This window comes from Macaca mulatta, chromosome 6, assembly GCF_049350105.2.
Source record: "Macaca mulatta isolate MMU2019108-1 chromosome 6, T2T-MMU8v2.0, whole genome shotgun sequence".
In the NCBI taxonomy this organism is placed as follows: domain Eukaryota; kingdom Metazoa; phylum Chordata; class Mammalia; order Primates; family Cercopithecidae; genus Macaca; species Macaca mulatta.
This window is the reverse complement of record NC_133411.1, coordinates 4,718,723-4,727,319: the sequence shown is the minus strand read 5'-3', so window position 1 is coordinate 4,727,319 and position 8,597 is coordinate 4,718,723. Positions and strand designations below refer to the sequence as shown.

Below are 8,597 nucleotides of genomic sequence, written 5' to 3'. Positions count from 1 at the left end.
TTGTTTTCAGAAGCAAAGGATATTGTGGATTTTCTATGTCCACTCCAGATTTTTCAGGAGCTGAAGCACCAGGCACGTGGGGTGCTTCCATGGGACCCTGCACACCTAGATGGCTCCTACCGCTGGAAAGATGTAAACAAATAGTGCACAAAGGACAAAAATGCCTTCAATGCTCCATTACAAATTCATTTCTAACTTTTCACTGGAGAAAAATAATTCCGAGGCTGGCGATTTGGTTTCCTTGTATGGAAAACCTAGCTCTCAGGAAGGTGCACAGACCATTCATGGACTCTAGGCCACTGCGGCTCAGTAGCCAGGACTCCCAAGGATGAGCATGTGCTGGCCGAGCTACCTCAGCAGCAGTTCCTGTGGGGGTCGGGGGGGGGTCCCAAATGTCTTGCATTGAAAAAAAAATTAGGAAAGGGTGGAAATAGGGGTGTGCAAAGCAGCAGGTGCCAGTACAGACCATCCAATTTGATTCAGGTGAATAAAGAGCTGAGCTTGCCCAGGAACAGAGAATTCTGGCCCACCTGAATCCAACCTGCTGTTTCCACCGTCACCCAGAAGGCATCTCACAGCCCATTGGTTGCTTGAGCAGCATGTCTGTGTGGCTGGGAACACAATTCCTCATCAGAGGCGAAGGACACAGCTGGTCAAGCCTCTCTAGAGACACCGTCTGGCTAAGGACACAAGATCCATTTGGGCCCAGCAGTCAGAGTAGGCTCTAGGACCCCATTGCAGAACCTCTGGAATGATGAGCCCAAGGCTCTGATGACCCACGAAGGGCTAGGGCCGAGGGCAGGTGAGAAACACCTCTGTGATTTAGCAAGGAAGGCACTGGACAATAAAAGCACCCCACAAAGAGCCCAGTGCTCACTCCCTCGCTCCAAATGCCAGCAGCCTACCCTGCAGGCCCGGTACTCCCCCAAAACACACACAAAGAACCACTGGCCGCAGCCCTGGAACACAAAGCGGTCCCCACCACTACAAATCCAGGCTCGTGCCCGCGGAGCCCCAAGGCCCAGCGCCCCCAGATTTGCGCCACACCCCAGGAGCGAGATCAGCGCTGGTCAAGGCCGCATTCCGCTTTCGGACCATAGAGGGCGCCTGGAGCACGTCCATTCAGACTGCGGAGCTGCTCCCCGGGGCCGGGCCCCAGTCCGTCCGCCCGCGGTCCACTCCGCTCCGGGCCCGCTCCTCCCGGCTGATCCCACCCCTCCCACTCCTCGCTCCCCGACGCGCCCCACGTGTCCTCGGCCCACTTGCCCTACGCGGCGCCCTTCGAGCCTCCTCTTCGCCGCTTTTCCTCCCGCCTCGGGGCAGGGAGAGGACCTTCCCCTCTACAGGGACCAGGAACCGGGTGGAGGGCTGTAGAAGGATGTGGGCGTCGGGGTCCGGTAGGAGCCGTGGACTGGCGCCTCCTAGTCTTCACGCGAGCCTCCCTCTTTCCTGGAACCTCTGAAAAGACCCCAGTGCCCCGACTTTCCCCCTAGCTTCGGCCGTGCACGGAGTCCCCACGCGCGCACTGGCGCCAGCGGGTCTCGAGCAGGCCGGGAAGGGCGGGTCACAGGCTGGGGGTGCGAGCGAAGGATGGTCCCTCTGACCTCGGACTCGGCCCTGTCCCCACTAGACCGCTTTTCCCAGCAGCCCACATCCTCGCTGGCAGTTTTGGAAACGTTTGCTTGCTCGGTTTTCACGCATTCAACGCAGAGTCGCCTGCGCCCTGAAGGCCCCTGCGCCTGGTCCGCAGAGCCTCCTGAAAGTGCCGGCTGCCGCGCTTGGCGCGTGTCCGGCTCCGAACCCACTGATGCTAGTGTCCCCGGATCCGCAGCGATGTCCAGGCTCCCAGGCCATTCCCTACCCGCGCGCGCCCGAGGCCAGCCCCGCCGCGAGTGTTTCCCAACGTCGCTGCTCCCAGCTGCCTCCCCGCTGCGGCCATCTAGGGGCAGTTTCCTCTGGACTCCCGCGGTGCGCGCATCTGAAGGCAAAGGACGCAGTCCGTGGAGCCCAAGTGTGAAAGGGCTACCCTGGGAAACCAAAGCCCCCTCAACTTTCTCGCTTCCCACTGCAGCCTCAGTCCCTCGTTCACACCTCACACCGCAGAGAACCCCCGCACTGTGGAGTTTTAAAGGGCCTTCCAATTTCTCCCGGTGTTTGATTTAACCAAACCACTAAAACTACATGCAAAGCAATACTTCGTACTCCATTATTTTCACACTCAACCCAGAAAACGACCAGGCGCTACGATGTACCGTTGAGACAACTAGTTATAAACTGGTTTCTAATCCGAAATTCTCCTCTGGGGTCGAAAATAAAAAGTATTTTTCCTCCCTTTTTACCGATGTTATAAAATCGTTTTGTAAAACTGCCTAAAATTGAACTTATTTATGTCCTGAGAAAATGATGTCTCAGAGAAATGTTTCTGAAAGCAATTGTACTGCCAGCAAGAAACTGCCCTACTGACAATATTTTAAAATTCAACAACAACCACAAACAACCAAGAGATGTTTAAAGCACCTGCCTCTTGGGTGGAAACAGCCTCTAAAAGCCCCCCATGAGAAGCCCCTCTCCCCCAGCTACAGTCCCTTGGGCCCCGCCCGGGGTATCCCCCACTTCTCTCTCTCTCCCCGTCTCTCTCTCTCTTTCTGCCACACACACACACACACACTCACACACACACACACTCACACACACACGCTGGCCAGGCACACAGCAGCAGGAGCGGGGAGGGGGCATCATTTCATTTAGTTTATTAGACAAAAATATATGATTTAGACAAGTTCGCTGACGCGCTATTTACAATCTGAAATCACTCTATATACAGAAAAGGGGGGAAAGAGACACAAGCATGTGGGGGCATTTACCGAACCCGATAATCGCAGCCACCGGAGCCGCCTGCAGAGGCCTGGCCGCCTGGACGCGAGCTCGGGACCGAACAAGCCCCTGTCTGCAGAAAGCGATGGATGGGAGTCCTTGACGTCGTTGTCATATTTGTCCTTTACACCAGTCTGAAATATTTGTCTTAATTCCTCCCACATTCCCTCCCTCCCCAACTCCTCCCCCCTCCCCCCTCCCCGCAAAAGTAAAGGAAGACCCTTAATCAGGCGGACGGGAGGGCTGCTAGGATCCGCGGCGTTCCCTCCTGCGGGGCCAGAGAGCTGCATGGGAAACACAGCAAGACAAGAAGACAGGGGCACTGTGAGTGGGGGACGCAGCGCCGGGCGTCGCCGGCTCCAGCAGCGGAGCCCTGGGGGCGGGGTCGGCAGCCAGCGCGGCTCCCGGCTCGGGAGAAACTCCAGTCTCCTCGGCTCGCCCGGCGCCCAGGGCTGGTGGGGGAGCGCTCCTTCAACAAGGACTGCGCGACCCCAACCGCCACCCAGCCAGCTCCGCCCGGGTCCTGACCACTCCTCCTCCCCCTCCCCACCGCCTTCTCCCATAGCAAAAGCAAACAGCACTCACTTGTCGCGTACCGGCTGGAAAGGCGACTTTAACTGCTGTGCCGGCGAATCTGGCCTGGGGACGAGGTCTCTCTCTGCGAGAGATCGGAAGAGGCAAAGTTAGGACGGAGAGACGGGCGGGAGAGGGCCCAGGCCTCCTTCCCACCAACTCCTGCCTGCTGCTCAGGCAGATTCGCCGAGAAACGTAACCCCTCATCCCACCACCACCCCTGAGCAGGCCGCCGGTAGGGCAAAGCCCTCTTTGGAGAGCCCCAGGGCCTTGTCTGGCTTTCTAAATTGAAGCAGGGATTAAGCACAGCCCCAGTGCTCAGAGGTCACTGCCTGGTACCCTCCCGGCGCATGCTGCACCCCACGCTACCACACCTAGCCAGGCCTCTGCATGGCTAGAGTACAGATGGACGCGGCCCCCTGGAGCTGTACCTGGGAGCGTGGGGCTGCTGCGGGCCGAGGCCTTGTCTCCGTTGAGCGTCCCCGGGGCAATGGCGACCGGCGGCTGAGGTGGTGGAGGTGCAGGAAGGTGAGGGCCATGGGGCGCGGCGTGGGGCGCGCCAACGCCCAGGAAGGAGCGCATGTTGAGCAGCGAACCCTGTGCGAGGAATGCGCTGTTGGTCCAGTTGGAGAACTTGCCGATGTGGCAGGTGTACAGTCCGTGGCTGGGCAGGAAGGCGGGGTGTTGCAGCGGCGCGCCGGCGGAGGGCCCGTGCGCGCCGGGGTGGCCCGCAGGCGGCGGCGGGGAAGCCTTGGGCGCACCATCGGGGCTCGTGGCTGTCTCGGCCAGCGACCAGATCTTGGGCTTGCCGTGCGGCGCACCCTGCAGGACGCCCGCTGCAGCGCCGGGGCTCAGCAGGCGCGTGCTGCCGGGCTCTGGGGCCTCCTTGGCCAGGCCCAAGGGTGAGTCCTGGGGCTTGAGAACGTCGGCTACTGCCAGCGGCGAGCCTTGGTCCCGAGCAAGAGCAGAAGGGGCTGCGGGTGCGTGCGGAGCCTCGGCCTTGTCCTCGTCGTCCTCGTTGCTCTGGTCTCCATCGTGCTCGTCGATCTTGTCGATGTCGATGCTTTCCAGGTCGATCTCCTCGTCGTCCTCGGCCTTCTCCGGGTCGCCCTCGGTGTCGCTGCCGAAGAGAGCTCCATCTTCCTGGTCCTTGCTGCGCGCTCCCCATGTCACCTTGTTCTCCTTCTTGAGGCGCCGGCGCGCGTTGGCGAACCAGGTGGAGACCTGCGTGAGGGTCATCTTAGTGATGATGGCCAGCATGATCTTCTCGCCCTTGGTGGGGTAGGGGTTCTTGCGGTGCTCGTTGAGCCAGGCCTTGAGCGTGCTGGTGCTCTCGCGGGTGGCGTTCTTGGGCCGCCCGGGGTCCCCGTATTGGAACTGGCCGTAGGGGTAATAAGCCGGCGCCGTGTGGGCTGCGAAGGTGGCGGGGTGCACCCCAGGGTTGTCCTTGAGTTCATACTGCGAGCCCTGCAGCCACAGGGTAGAGCCATCGAGGAGAGAGAGGAGGGAAGTGGATAGAGGGAGGGAGAGAGAGAGAAAGAAAGAGAGAGATAAGTCTCCAAGATGGGAAAGTGGGAAGTAGCCGCTCCAGTGGGCTCCAGGGCCTCCCGGGCGCTTTCCGGGGCTCTGCTGTGCTGGGAAGATCAGGAAGGCACCCCCAGTTCACTGCTGGGGAGAAGGGGAGCCAGGACCACGAGCTGACTTCAGGAACTGCCCTTTCACCGACCGTTGAGATCTTTTTTGCCATTCTAGAAAAGTTCCAGAAACAGTGCAACCTCCAGACGAGCACAACAGAAGCCGCGGCCCCTGCAAGTTCCCTAGGCGACCTGTGTTCCCGCCACCAACCGCTGGAGAAACCTGCATTTCCAAGTTTATCTTTCACTAGCTAGAGGGTAAAACCTTTCAACTGAGCTGATAAAGCCATTTCTCCAAATGTAAAGGGCCTGGAGCCCAAGCCTCCTCTCTGCGACCCTGAGGGGGCTCAATCAAAATAAACCATCCCGTGTTTTCTACAGGTCTAAATCCGCCAGCAATTTAAAACTAAAGCACAGTCCTCTGCCTTCCAAATTAATCTGCATATAATAGTTTACCCAGAGTAAAAGGTCTTTAGTGGTGACAGGTAATTTGAAATTTTAATCCCGGCCATCATTGACAACAATAACAAAAACACTATTTTTTTTTTTTTAATACAAAAGGAAGTCTTAGCCTGTAAAATATTAACGCAAGGGCTGGGAGTAACCGGCGGCCAGGAGGGGAACCGGTTCAGTATCCTAGGCCTCTTCTCAGTTACTTCATCTCTTAAGTTTGACTTTGATCTGGAGGGAGCAAACACAAACTGTTTGCAGGCATTTAGAGGCCGTGATTTATTTGCAATCAATATTCTTTTTATCATCAGTAGTAAAACACAGCAAGTCAAATTATCCCATCAGGTTTTTTGGTAAATAACATTTTATCTTTCTAACAACCTCATTAGGCCTCATTATTACCATAAATTGCCCAGACAGACATTCAAATACAATTTTATCTTTTGACTTCCAAACATCCAATTATAATGGCTTGGAAACCTAGGCCTAGAACCAGGGTTTGGGTTTGAGTTTACTCTCTAAGAACCAGCGGGAGAGCTGGAGGAAACACACACCTTTTGGGTGGGAATAATTTTTACATATTATCCTTCTAGAGGGGAAAAACAACTTAGAACAGCAAACATCTCCCTTTCCCAGCTCTCCACAAAGGGTGCAGGTCCTCACACTGAAGCTCCCTCCCTCCCCCGCAAACGCAGGCAGGGTTCCCAAATGGCACACAACTGCATTCGCAATTTCTGTAAAAAATGTTCATCCCCTATGTAAAAATAGTCGAGTTGCAATGCTAGCAAAGGGAGCTCCGGACTCTGAGAAAGTTGTGAAGACCAGAAGATTTCTTGGACTAAATTAGTTTGGTGACTGAGGCCGCAGAGAAAAGGTTTCTGCGGCCAGATTTCGTTTTTATCCAGTCGTTGCAAAATGTACTTTGTGCTTTTCTAATTATTTTGGTTGTAATTGTAAAGAAGACATTTCAGCCTCGTCTCCACTGGGAATTCTTTTTGAAAGGACACCTTGTAAATCTCTCAACGCATTCCGGCCTCCCCGCCGCCTGAACAAAATGGGGGCTGATGTTTTTCGATAGTAAGAGACCTGAAAGGCAGCCGGGCCGCTTTCTTTCGAAACTACAAGAAAAGTTACAGGGAAACCCGCTCTTTGCTTGTGCACACTTGACGGGTGTTTACTCCCCGCTTCTCCTTGGGGAGCGGGGAGATATCGGGGGTGCCTGGAAATTGCTTTATCCCGCGGGCAGCGACCCAGGAGGGGGCTGCCTCCCAGGGCCCCGCGCCCCCAGCACAATTCACCAACCGTCCGAAGTTTAAGCACCGACCTTGCAGTCAGACCAAGGAAAATGGATCATTTGGACCGGCAGACAGGCCAATGTCCCTGCGGAGAATTAAGTGTGCAGCCGCCTCCCCCCACATCTAACACCCACTGGGACGGGAGACTAAGAGGACACCATTTATTTTAAACCAAAGGACACTGTTTTCTTTAATCCTCAATTATGTAACGAAGGAAGAAAAGTGCTTTTCTTTCGGTGCAAATGAAATGAAAACTTTGGCAACTTACAAAAGTAAAATCAAACACCGTTTCAGACACCAAAACATTATTGCAACTTAATTTTTGTTTAAACTCAAATTCGCACACACGTCATAGAGAGAGCTCTCCATCCCTTGGACCCTATTGTTAACACTATTTTGATTGACTCTACTAGGCTTAAAAGGGGTCTGTCTGGCAAACTCAGATACAACTATCTCGGAGCTGCTAAAGAGGGAGAAAATCAAGTTCTCCAGATTCGGTTCGAAAACTAAAGAGGCCGCGCTAGCGGGACCCGCGGCCAGGAAGAGAAGTCCTGCTAAGCTACGCCGGGCCGAGCTGCAGGAACCCCGTGGGCCTGCCCGGGCGCCCTGGCCGAGCCAGGCGAGTTTGCCCCCGACCTCCAGCGCGGGCAGCACTCCCCGGGCCTGCTTCTGCGGCCTCTCTGGACTCTCGCGACCCGCCTCCTGGCCCGGGCCTTCCGCTTTCCCAGGCCGAGATGGCCCAGCCATCACCCGTCCGGCCTCCCCGCCCTCTTGCGTCCCCGGTGGCCGCGGCCTCGGCCGCCTGGAACCTGCCCTCGGACCTTTCTAGTTCCTCGTCCGGACCAGGTCCACCCGTCGTCTCTCCCTCCCGGGCGACCCGCCACCCTTGCCCTGGCACGAGTGAGACAGAGGAGAAGCGGGGGAGGCCGGGCGCACTCACCATCTGCGAGAAGAGGCTGAGATCCGCGGCGTAGGGCAGGAAGGCGCTGTAGTTGGGCGCGCCCGCGTACGGCCCCGCCGCCGCGTACATGCCCAGCACCGAGGTGACCGCAGCCGCGCCCGCCCCGCCGCCCAGCTCCGCGGCCCCGGGTCGACCCGACGAAGCGGCGGCCGCAGCAGCAGCGGCAGCGGCTAGCACCCCCGGGCGTTCGCCGCCGTAGGCGCCGGGCCCCGCGGCGCTCAGGTACTGCGGGTAGCCCAGCTGTGGGAAGGACATGTCCGCGGACTCGGCGACCGCCGCAGCGGGCGAGTATTAAAGGCGCGGAGAGGGAGACGGAGGCCGGCCGGAGGGGGATTGCAGGGGGCGCCGCGAGGGGTCTAGGTAAGAGTTGGCGGCCAGCCGGGCGCTCTCGGGCGGGCCGAGAGATGGGGGCCGGTTGCGGCTCCTCGGCCTGGTGCTCCCAGGCGCCCGGCTCCCGGCTGCGCCCGGATCCGCGATCGCGCGCCGACTGCGGCGGCCGCCCTCCGCTCGGCGGCGGGGCTTTCAGACACAATTTGAAGTTGATGCTTTGATTGGCATCCCCTTGAGCGCAGGCCCCGCCCCTTGCTCCCCTCCCGCCCCCTCCCTGCCTCCCGCCCGCCCTTGCCGGCCGCTCCCGCCCCTCCCGCGAGCACGTGGTGCCCCGCGCCGGCCGGGCCAGCTCCTCCTGCGGTGGGCGCGCGCGTCGGGGCGGCGGGGTGTGGGCCCGGAGGCCGCGGGCTCCTTCCCGACCAGCCCCCGCGGCTGTCTGACAACCTGTCGACACGGGTTTACAGCTGTCTGACACCGGGT

At 58.3% G+C, this 8,597-nt stretch overlaps 1 protein-coding gene across 1 annotated transcript; it reads right to left on the bottom strand.

Moving 5' to 3' along the window:
- Nucleotides 1-2,735: 2,735 nt before the first annotated feature.
- On the bottom strand, nt 2,736-8,319 carry IRX1 (iroquois homeobox 1). The gene is made up of 4 exons (XM_001082149.5): nt 7,767-8,319; nt 3,879-4,914; nt 3,460-3,532; nt 2,736-3,158 (listed from the first exon to the last, which is right to left on the bottom strand). Exons 1-4 carry the CDS (start codon nt 8,040-8,042, stop codon nt 3,101-3,103), a joined length of 1,443 nt encoding a protein of 480 aa, XP_001082149.2. The 5' UTR covers nt 8,043-8,319; the 3' UTR covers nt 2,736-3,100.
- Between the last annotated feature and the right edge of the window lie 278 nt (nt 8,320-8,597).

Bases quoted from the DNA above. Each gene is read 5' to 3' on its own strand.
- IRX1 (XM_001082149.5), bottom strand. From the start codon at position 8,042: ATGTCCTTCCCACAGCTGGGCTACCCGCAGTACCTGAGCGCCGCGGGG. The intron at 4,915-7,766 runs GTGAGTGCGCCC...CTGTGGCTGCAG, and splicing joins TCAGCCTCTTCTCGCAGATG to GGCTCGCAGTATGAACTCAA. The intron at 3,533-3,878 runs GTACAGCTCCAG...GATCTCTCGCAG, and splicing joins CAGCAGCCCCACGCTCCCAG to AGAGAGACCTCGTCCCCAGG.